The 12421-nt window shown below is 34.4% G+C and overlaps 1 protein-coding gene across 1 annotated transcript in view; it reads right to left on the bottom strand.

The window, feature by feature from the left end:
* LOC121427226 (protein polyglycylase TTLL10-like) overlaps window positions 1-3441 on the bottom strand; it is a 61003-nt gene extending 57562 nt beyond the window's left edge. Inside the window, exon 1 of the mRNA XM_041623527.1 lies at window positions 3291-3441. Within this exon, the coding sequence (XP_041479461.1) occupies window positions 3291-3375 (85 nt within the window). The 5' untranslated portion in view covers window positions 3376-3441. The remainder of the gene's footprint in view (window positions 1-3290) is intronic.
* Window positions 3442-12421: the final 8980 nt, after the last annotated feature.

Here is a 12421-nt window from a genome sequence, read left to right as displayed (position 1 = left end):
TATATCCACATTTTATAAACTATATCTATGAACTTTGAAAGTTATGACAGCAATCTAATAGCTAGAGATGCTCGGCGGGTAGCGCAGCCGAGCACATGTATCCCCCGAACCCACCGCGTCAATGCCATCTACCATCCAAGTTTGGTTGAAAAGTGACTTACGGTTGTGTAGTTATGTGTCACAATGTTTGGATCCCTCAGTCTCGCTTTCACCTCTGGTGGGCGAGACAAAAACTGTTACCATGGCAACAATGTCTTTGTGGCAGACATCATGGCGGCGCGGCGCGACAAGGCCAAATCCATAGTATCCTCCGAACTCTGTTTGGTTTGATTTTGGTCATGTGACCTGAAACTCGCATGAGATGTTCAGTGATACTTGATGGCTCATATGTCAAAGTTTTATAAACTAGACCAATACACTTACAGAGTTATGATGGTAGTTGAGCAAATACCCCCAACATGGCCAATGTCCACTGACTTTTGACCTTGGTCATGTGACCTGAAACTTGCACAGTATGTCCAAAGATACTTGATTACTCTTATGTCCAAGTTTTATGAACTAGACCAATACACTTACAGAGTTATGATGGTAATTCAACAAATACGCCCAACATGGCCAAAGTCTATTGACCTTTGACCATATCACCTGAAACTGGCACAGGATGTTCAGTAATACTTGATTAACCTAATGGCCAAGATTCATGAACTAGGTCCATATAATTTCAAGTTATGCTGTCATTTAAAAAACTTAACCTTTGATTAAGATTTGGTGTTGACACCACCGCAGTCGGAAAAACGGCGCCTATAGTCTCACTCTGCTATGCAGTTGAGACAAAAATACTTTTTTCCCCAACACTACGTGTGTCAAAATAAAATGCAGTGAAGTTTTTTTTTCTCCCCTTACTAAAGTTTTTTACTGCTTTACCCAGAGCTTTTTTATTTCTCCTTAATTACCAGGCGAGATTTCCAAGCATCAAATATCTTTTCTTTTATAGGAGCCCCACCGTTAATAGGCAAGCGTTTCGTTACTGTTTTCACGCGAATTTCCACTCAATTGAATTTTTCCTTTTCTTTGTTGTTATGTGAGGGTAATGGAGTGTGAACGAACGAGAATTGGTCATGTGGTTTTATGACGAGAATGTGATTTGTCGGATTTGTTAATGGTGGCGCGTTTCTATGTGTGGTGGAAAGGAGAGAAAGCGATTGGGGGCAGAAGTAATTCTCGCTGCTTTTGGGGAAAGTCCTGTTTTACCAGCCCAAGGGAAAGGAGTCTGACTGCTTATGAGAGGGGAACCGTGCATGTTAGCTTATATTTTCCCCATTATTCAGAGCCAACATTACTGCTTGGAGCTCGATTGGGAAGATTGTCGGCGGTTGACGTGATCGTTTCAGGAGGCGGCAGACAACGGGATCTCCAATGTACCAGTAATAACTCCGTATATACCTAGGCTAGCTTTTAAAGCTATCATCGAAGTGATGAGACATTGACCGTGATCAAAAGACACTGGATATAAGGACTTGATCATCGGACACAAAGTCTACCTACCTTCTACGAGGACCAGCTACGTCTTAGAGTTCATTCGCGGTTTTCAAGAACATATGAACTGGTCAGTTATCTTTTACTTTAAGTTGAGATCATTACTATGGATTTTATTTCTTTAATGAATTTAATACTCTGCTATGGAGTGAAGACCCTCAGAAGCACATAATCAATTAAGCTTACTAATTGTTTCATGTTTACAGAATCATTTGTTTTCAACTTATATATTATTATATTTGTTTTATATTATGTGATTTATATTGATTTGAATTTACAAGTTTAGACGATTTGTCTTCTTGAATTAAAACTCGATCTAACTTGTAACTTTTTAATTTCGGAACAATTCTTTTTTATTTGTGTATAGCCTTATGACATAATAATTAAGATATCATTGTACTTGTTTAGGGGTAAATTTCAAAAAAAAATCAGGGAATACTTGTCACGGGTATCGTTTTGTTTCCAATGCTTGTTAAATGACAAGTCCACCCCAAAAATAAGTTGATTTGAATAAAAAGAGAAAAAAAGTTGATATTTTAAAGTTTCGCTTAGTTTCACAAAACAGTTATATGCACATCCTGGCTGGTATGCAAATGAGGAGAAAATGACGTTATCCACTCACTATTTCTTTTGTATTTTATTTCATGAAATATGAAATATTCTAATTTTCTCCTCATTGTCAAGTGATAGGATTAATTCCTCCCTGAACATGTGGAATAAGCATTGTTTCATGTTATATGGTTTAGTCAAATTGGTCCTTATTGTCAAATCTATAAAACATGAAATATTGTATAATTCAAACAATAATCAAAAGAAATAGTGAGTGATGGACATCATTGACTGATTCACCTACATGAAGTTGTGCATATCACTGTTTTGTGAAAAATAAGCGAAATTTTAAAATGTCATATCTTTCTTATTTTACATCCGATTTTGATTAAATTTTAAGCACTATGCTAGTTTGATTTTTCTCTATTTATTCAAGTCAGCATTTATCTGGGGTGGACTTGACCTTGAAGGGTAGGGTTTCACATGCCAATACTTGTTAAGAGGTGCATTTTCAGAACATGGAAAATACTTGTTTAGGGTGCTTTTCAAAACCCCATAGTCGCACATGGTATCCACTTGTCCATGAATGTGGCCCCTTCCGGCATCAGTTCCCTCATTTGCATACCGACCAAGGTGTACATATAATTGTTTTGTGAAATGAAGCCAAACTTTTTAATGTTTTAAGTTTCTTATTATTTTACATCAAATTTTGATTAAATGTTCAGCATTATGCTAGTTGAGTTTTTCTCTTTTTATTCAAGTCAAGTTTTATTGGGGTAGACTTGTCCTTAAAGAATTCACTACCCTTAACAATTCTACTTGAATACTTTAAGTGAACAGACATAAACAATCTTGATGTAATTGTTAACCAACACAAAATTCCCTACAAAATGTATACTCTGATTTATAACTTTAAGGATAACTTTTGCAAACATATTTCAAGCCCTAAAACTAGTTAGTAATTTATTTTTGCAAGAAGCTTGACACCAAATGAAGTGTTGTAGTGAACTTCCAACTGATATAAACAGGCTATAACATACATGTATAGGCAACTCTACTCAAAATCAAATGTTTAAAAATCAACATAATTTGTTTTGTCCTTAAACAATTTAAGTTCTAAATGATTTCGTCAATCCAATTGCAGATGATCTTATTTTTTTCTTCTGAATAGTAGTAACAAGGAAATTTGAAAAAGGTCAACTTACTTCCTGGTGTTTGGTAGCGCTTAGCATATGGTACACCAAAGTAATTTTTACATTGGTCCAAGAACTTCATTCGAAGGGCCCACATTCGCTCATGGTCTTTCTTTCCTACTAGCTCCCTCTCTCGAATCAGATCCCGCTGTCTGAATTCATCCTGAAATAAATAAAAAAATCATATCACATCGTTCTAAACAAATGTGTAGATTTACAATATACGGGAGACCAGGGTTAGTTGGAACATGGGGTAAGTTGAAATATTGTAATTTTCTTTAACGCCTGCAAAATAAATTTATGCAATACTGCCCTCAATTTACTGCTATCAATAATACAACAGTGTTGAATCATTATTGCAATAAATTGAGGGCAGTATTGCATAAATTTACTTTACAGGCATTAAAGAAAAGTACAATGTTTCAACTTACCCCATGTTCCAACTAACCCCAGTCTCCCCTGATCACTGCATGTACAATGACAATTTTTTTCATAGATTACAAAATGACAGTGTAATCTCTTGTAGACTTCCCTGTAATATTAAAAAAACAAACATGAATAACAATATCTATATGACAATGACAATCATAATGATAAAAGTGATGATGAATAATAGTCAACAAAATACAAACCATGGTGCTAAAAGACCATGCTAAAGTATTCACAAATGATACAGGAATAAACCCTTTCCATGAGGGCCATCGATCAGCCTGAGGGAGAATGGGGTGTTCCTGTATCATTCCTTATCACATCACAAAAAATAGAAATGAAATAAGGAAAAAAGTTTAACCTCATGAAAAATTTCAAAGCATTAGTAGTATAAGAATTTATTTGTCCATGGCACAGAAAATGATACTGTTTACATGTAAATGCATTTAATTGTTTGAATCACAGACAATAAATTGTAAAATAATTAACATGCTACAATAACCATAAATAACCATATATACCAACATTTAAACATTGGAAATGTAATAATCTTAAATACACATTCAGTATCTTTTACAGCAGCATTCTATCGATATAGAGGGGAGGTCGGAAAAACAAACCTAACAAAAATGAACTACTCAGGATATAATGTTAACTTTTTCATGGGATGCCTTCCTGAGTAGATCCATGTGTACACTCTCAAGTCTCAACTATCCTAAGACAAGAGATACATTGATAGTTAAAATAAATAGAAATTATTAATAGGGTGAATATTCGTTGCTAAATTAATCTGAAGTGCAAATCATTTTCTGTTCTATTCTATTAACATACATACATACTCTGCTTGCATTTTATTTGATTGGTTATTTCATCAACTCTCAGGTTATTAGTTCACTTGATTGGCTTGATGTGGTATGATATTGGCTGGGTATGGCTTCATATTGGTTTCATCACTTTATGCTGGCATTTTTGTAATCTCAATAGATGAGGTTACAATTAAATGTACTTTGGACTCTCCAAACACACTGAATGACAATCTACACTAGCAGGTGGTCAATGTGAAAAGTAATTATGAATAACCGGTTTCTATTTATTTTGAATGTGAGGCATGCAAACGCTAAATTAGTCAACACATATTATTCGGATCTTTATCACAATGGCTTATTTTATAGTTTGTATGTTATAAATTTACTTGAGCTGTTCATGCAAAAATCAATGTATTGACTGATCAAAGTTCAATATCAGAATATCGTCAATTTTGATTGAAGAATAGGTGCGATATAAATTCAAAACAGAAATGTATACTCTGGGAAAATCTAAATAGAGATTAAGCAAGAAAGATAATGAAATAGATCTGTGTTGTGTGTTTGAAACTACACTATACTACAAGCATATACACTCACATCAGAATGCATTCACAATGTAACAGCAAGCTTGCTAGATTTATAAATTATTTTCATCAATTACTTTCAGTGAAAGCACACACACCGTGGTGTTGCTAGGAAACAAGTTAAACAAAAAGTGCTTGCCTGTGAGCTCTCATCTATCATGGTATTCCTCAACATACACTCTCAACATTATATCTTGCTCCTTCAAATTAAAAAAAAAAAACACATAAAATTATACTCAATTCTAATTTCCATAGGCAATAAAAAAATGCCCATTTCTGTGTTAAGATTGTAAAATAAATAAGAATGATATGATGTGTACACCCATCAAGATGAGATTTAATATAATACAATAAAGATGTGTCAATATCAGCAGTGTTCTGCTTGTATGAAATGGGCATTTTACACTACATTTTCTTAACTCTAACTCTATACTATCCTTAATCCCTTACTACTTTTTATCCTTTTCACACTGGCAAAATTTTCTGCCTAACCCCAGCTAAGGAAATGCTTGCTATTCTCACACATAATTCAGTATTCCCGGACTACTGGAGCCATTCATGAACAACACCACTGGCTCCTTTGCCCCTAGGGCATACAATGTCTATGGGTACGTTTGTGCACCACTTTTTTACCTGGATTCATGATTTGAATCAAGATTCAAAAGATGATTCTGCAGAATCACAGTTGTGTTTAGTCAAAAGTAAAATATTTTCCCACTAGCATCACTTAAAGGGGAATCAAAACCCAAATAAAAACTTGTTTTTAGAGGAAAAAAGAAAGATCAGACAAGTTGATAGGTCAAAGTTTGAACAATATCAGACAAATAATAATAAAGTTATGAATTTTTAATAGTTGTAAAAATTGGTAATCACAATACCTATACTTCAAATTGGCCCCATATGTGGTGCCATAGTGATGTAAGGCAAGGACTAGTCTTCCATGCATGTACAGTACTCCAATATACATTAAATGGCTAAAATGTTGTTTTTTCTTTCAAAAGTTTTACTTCGATTTTAAATCATATTTTTCTTTCATGAGGTCATAAAACAATATACTACCCATGTTATATTTAGAGTGCTGTCCCAGGAGAATAGGTAATTAGGAAAAAACCCGCAAATCACTGATAATTAAGTACATGGCCTATGGGAAAGTAGTCCTTGCCCCTTGTCATAATTTGATTACCTAAGACAGTATTCTGAGGTCATTTTATCTTTAAAATATTTCATTTTGTCTCTAAAAATGAGATTGGTATTCTGAGATGAAATTTTATCTCTCAGGTAAAATTTTAGATTTTAACTTGCGTACATATAGATGATACATGGCAGAACAATGCCTACGTTGACATACACAATGCGTATCTTACCATTGCAACACAGATGATGTGTTGCGCCCATGTTTCTTTGAAGAAAAAATCAAATAGACTTAAAAGAGGGTAGAGGCTATTTTATCTCCGGGACGTTAATTTCATCAACATATTAAAGGACAGGTCCAACCCCCAAAAAGTTGATTTGAATAAAAAGAGAAAAATCCAATAAACAAAATGAAAATTTCATTAAAACTGTAAAGACTGTGGTGTTAAAACTGACACCAATTGGTGTTAATAGAGGACCACACCCTGAGGTGTTAAAATTACACCCTAGAGATTAAACATAACACAAAGAGTGTAAATGTAACAACAAAAGGTGTTGTAATAAATAGGTGTAAAACTAACACCACCAATTTAACACTGGTGTAAAATAACTGGTGTGGTCCTCTATGTACACCGGTTAACACCACAGTTTTTGCTGTGTGGATGGTATGAAAATTAAGTCAGAATCAAGATTGTGCGCTCTGAGCAGCTGATGGCCTGCCCATCATTTTTTTTACCAACATTTATAATTAATAGCATTCTATGCGTGGCAAAATATGGAAATATGCAAATATTACTAATACTGTTACAGTACATAATATCACAATCTTGCACTTTTTACCAGAGCCTGCAAAGTAAGATTTGAAACCTGTTTTCTTTTTTATTGTAAGTTGAAAAGTTCAAACCAAATCTTAACTCATCCTGCTAAAACTAGTTTTAACTTGGCAAAGAATGGAAATTTTGAAAAATACCACAATTAAAAGGGGATCTCCTGGCTGAAAATAATTATATCTGAATAAATCAAGTAAAATTCACCAAGCAAAATGATGAAAATTTCATCTAAATCTGAAAGCAAATAACAATGAATGTTATTGAATTTATATAGTAATTATAATAGTGATAATAATGTTACTGGTATGTATTGTCTTGTAGTATTGTAATTAATGTTAGACATTGTTTTATTTGTTATTATGCTGATCATGAAATTATTTCATACTTTCATACATGTGGGCATGATACGTCTCTCTTAAAAATAAATATTGAATGCATTATAAAATCAGTTGTCAATCCAGTTCTCTTCCTTCTCTGAGGACAAACTTTGAATAAACAAAGTTTCATATAATAAAATACAAAAGGAAAAGTGGTGACGCAACATTGATTTGCTCGTTGAATATTCATAGAGATATGCAAAGAACTGTTTCACAGAAATAATGCAAGTCTTTAAAATATCATAACTTTGTTGTTCCTTGTCCAATTTTGGTGAAATTTGATAAAACAAGTGAAGAGCAGACCAGTAAAGAAAAGTAACCCTCAGAAGTGAGAATATTTTTAATAGTCCTTCCCGTTCTCAGCAACCATTTTTTCATCAAGTTTCACCATTCCCAGTCTCTATAGCATGACTTTATTTTAGCAGTTTGGATAAGCAAACAAACTGGCCTATTCATTATGAATTTTGAGGGTCATATTCTCTTTTTTCTAGGTTGTATCTAGGCCAGAGAAAAACAGCAAAATTTAATGAATAATAATTCTTCACACCCTAGCAGTTCACAATGAAAATTATTTCAAGGTTATGTAGTTGGGAAGCTTACACTATTTTCTGTTTGTGTTCAGCCTATCATTCAAAACCAAGGCTATCCAGTGAATAGCATATGATCTTTGGGAACTACATTGGAACTGCCTAAAAATATATTCTTCTACAATAATATTTGTCTCATCATAGTTATAGGCAATATTATATTATATCCCTGCATATGCATCAGTAATTTTCTTGTTTTCTAGAAATCATGAATAGACCATGATTGGCTACATGTATGTGTACAAAAAACAATGAAAGATTCATGAAACAACCTGGTATTTCTAAAAAATATTTTATACTATTTACATAAAGGAATTGATATACGAGTAGATGATTAAGTTATGATTTTTTTCCTTTTAATTTATTACTTTTCCCTTAGTTTGCACTAAATGTTGATGACTCTTTTCTGGGTAGCAGTCCCATCTTGTCACTTCTACACAAATCCTGGCCACAAGGAAAATGTGTTTTTAAAGGTCAAGTCCACCCAAGAAAAATTTTGATTTCAATAAATAGAGAACAAGCTAAAAGCTTCTGGCAGTCAGGCCTGCATTACGCAATTTGATATAGCAGCAGTGCTGCCTTTGAAAACAGCTAATGAATAATTATTCACAGAAGAAAACATTAATATGATAATGAAATATTATGTCCATTGACCCAAAATGACATATGACCATGATCATGTGACCTTAAGACATGTGCAAAACAATCATTCATACTTGATTACCCTTATGTCGATGTTTCATGAGCTAGATCCATAAACTTTATGATGCCAATTCAACACATACTCCCAATACGGCCAGGGTTCATTGACCTTTAAATGACCTTTGATCTTGGCTATGCTCCTGAAGCGCACACAGGGTTTTCAGGTATACATTGCTGCTTATATGTCCAAGTTTCATGAACTAGATCCATAAACTTTTTTTAAGTTACATGTATGAAGACAATTCCTCAAATACCACCAACATGGCCAAAGTTCGTTGACCCTAAGTTACCTTTGACCTTGGTCATGTGACCTGAAACTCGCACATGATATTCAGGGATACATGGTTGCTCTTATTTCCAAGTTTCATGAACTAGATCTATAAACTTTTAAAGTTAAGATGACAATTCCTCAAATAACCCCAAATGGCCAAAATTTGTTGACAGAAAGTGACCTTTGACCTTAATCATGTGACCTGAAACTCAGGCAGGATCTTCAGTGATACACTATTACCCTTATGTCTAAGTATGAAAACGCAGATTCTGGCCTGAAAAGTGGAAGCATATAGGTCTCACAGGCCTAATTCATTCCCCATAGACTCATGTGTTAAATTGGCACTTTAAAACATTCATAAAAAATAAGGATGAAATTCGGGGGTCGAATGTTTACTACCAGTGGATAGGATTTATATCTGGCAATCCATATCTGACCAGAAAAGGGTCCCTCGACCGGCTCATTTTAAAAATAAATTGGCGTGTTTGAAGACACCGTCGGGGGGAGCAGATTCATCAACTCAAACAGCAAAATAGCCGTAATCCTTCCGCCAGTCAAAATATAGTCCAAAATTGGTGATATTTCTTCCCAATTAGGGAAAAGGAAGTTCAGTAATTACCAAATATAGAATCAGTGTTAGATGGACAATCATATGCATACACTTTGTCAATCAGCCATATCAAAATAAAAAAAATAGCAATGGGTTGGCTCGAATGAATATCTAGGGCCTGCCACTAGTGATTAGGCCCGTGAGACCTGTAGGTCTCACAGGCCTAATTCATTCCCCATAGACTCATGTGTTAAATTGGCACTTTAAAAAATTCATAAAAAATAAGGATGAAATTCGGGGGTCGAATGTTTACTACCAGTGGATAGGATTTATATCTGGCAATCCATATCTGACCAGAAAAGGGTCCCTCGACCGGCTCATTTTAAAAATAAATTGGCGTGTTTGAAGACACCGTCGGGGGGAGCAGATTCATCAACTCAAACAGCAAAATAGCCGTAATCCTTCCGCCAGTCAAAATATAGTCCAAAATTGGTGATATTTCTTCCCAATTAGGGAAAAGGAAGTTCAGTAATTACCAAATATAGAATCAGTGTTAGATGGACAATCATATGCATACACTTTGTCAATCAGCCATATCAAAATAAAAAAAATAGCAATGGGTTGGCTCGAATGAATATCTAGGGCCTGCCACTAGTGATTAGGCCCGTGAGACCTGTAGGTCTCACAGGCCTAATTCATTCCCCATAGACTCATGTGTTAAATTGGCACTTTAAAAAATTCATAAAAAATAAGGATGAAATTCGGGGGTCGAATGTTTACTACCAGTGGATAGGATTTATATCTGGCAATCCATATCTGACCAGAAAAGGGTCCCTCGACCGGCTCATTTTAAAAATAAATTGGCGTGTTTGAAGACACCGTCGGGGGGAGCAGATTCATCAACTCAAACAGCAAAATAGCCGTAATCCTTCCGCCAGTCAAAATATAGTCCAAAATTGGTGATATTTCTTCCCAATTAGGGAAAAGGAAGTTCAGTAATTACCAAATATAGAATCAGTGTTAGATGGACAATCATATGCATACACTTTGTCAATCAGCCATATCAAAATAAAAAAAATAGCAATGGGTTGGCTCGAATGAATATCTAGGGCCTGCCACTAGTGATTAGGCCCGTGAGACCTAAACACGTCCTTTAAAAGCAGGCTTGTATGACACTCAGTCTATGGTAGTTTATAGTAGGCCTATCAGTCTGCTGCCCTCTTTTGTTGTGAAATTGTCTAAAATAATTCATTATTTCAAGAAATACTTTTCTTTTACTACATCTCAAAATTTAAGTTCTTGTCACATAATGTTCTTCAAATATAGATGATGTATATTCAATAACACTTTAATGTTGCACAATTCATTCCTGAATTGTGGGTCATGAAAAAAACGTACATGTATGTATGTAGCATTTTTAAAGGCATTTTCAGCCATCAATTATATTAACCTCTTGAAACTACAAATTTCAGACCACACTAATGCTTAATTATACATGACTCCACCCTAACTTAGAGAATACAGCTAAAGAAGATTTTCAGTTTCCACAGATTGGCAACAGTTTTCTCAAACATTTTGAGAAAACCAACGCGTCACATTTTGAAAATCCCTTCAATTTAATCACATGATTTTGTGTATTTTCATAAAGTGACAGATGTGTTTAAAGCTCATTTACAAACAGTAGAAGTTGAATATTTCTTAACTCGTTATTTTCATTCAGCCTTATTGAATAAAAATATATTGATTTTGAGCACTGAATCTTTGACAGTGAATCACTCAAAATGAACTTTGTTTGCTTGCACATTCGTTTGTAAATTTTTAAAATGAAGGAAATATTTTCAGTCTCAACCACACCCAGAGACCACACTTTGTCCTCTCCAACAAGTGTCATTTCCACCAGGCAGTTCAAACTTACTCATTATTCATGTGTGAGTTCATGATAACTATTAAAAACAACCAATATTGCAATTAAACTTGACTCAATTTTATCTTATAGTTGTTTGTTTGCATGTCAGTGATTGTATATTGAAGGAGATTGAATCTTTTAGTTGCATAAAAAAAGTTGTAAACAGTTGCACAACAAATTGTAAGTGAAGCTTTCACAATCCATTCTTATTTTAGCTGAGCTGAACTTTATATGAACCCTCATGCCAACAAGTAGGCTTGGCCAAACAGCACGCTTTCTCTCCAACATATTCTAAAACAAACCTACTATTAGCCCATACCAGCCCAGATTGGGCATTCATACAAGTCTAGCATTAGTTCAATCTCATCAAATCGCTAAACAAGAAACATTAAGAAGAATGTATCATCCAAATATCTTGTGAAACTATAATTTTCCAACAAGCCCCTGATGCTAAGTAGTATTATGAACACCCTACTTTTTTAGAGTTTTTTTTGTGCCAGCAAGGTATTATAGAATAGCTTTCCAATTTGAAATGCACAGCAAACAGCAATTAAATCTTAATAATACCAAGGTATCCAATGACGACAGTCATAGAAATAGAAGGGCCTTCTCTTTCATGACTTCAAAGTTTGCCTTGACAGAATCACCATATAATTCATGTTGCTTTTTTGTTTTAGTTTCAAAATATCATTGAAACAAAGAAAAATTCTGATTAGGTATTGACAATTGGAGATAATTGTAAAATGATTGGACACACTGATAGGTCTCTTACGTCAGTGTATGTGAACTAACCAATCTGATTCATGATTTCAATGCTGTTAACCAAAGTTAATATATGGGTGTTTCCATAAATAAGGGTCTCACTCACAATATACCACGTCCAGTGACTGCATCAGACAATAACTAAGAAAGAAAAGCCTGATGCCCACTTTCGATGTTTGATACTATTTCCCCTGTTGACTTGCAATGA

Source organism: Lytechinus variegatus, chromosome 14, assembly GCF_018143015.1.
Source record: "Lytechinus variegatus isolate NC3 chromosome 14, Lvar_3.0, whole genome shotgun sequence".
Taxonomy (NCBI): Eukaryota; Metazoa; Echinodermata; class Echinoidea; order Temnopleuroida; family Toxopneustidae; genus Lytechinus; species Lytechinus variegatus.
Note: the sequence above shows the minus strand (reverse complement) of the source record. Positions and strands in the feature narration are given on the sequence as shown.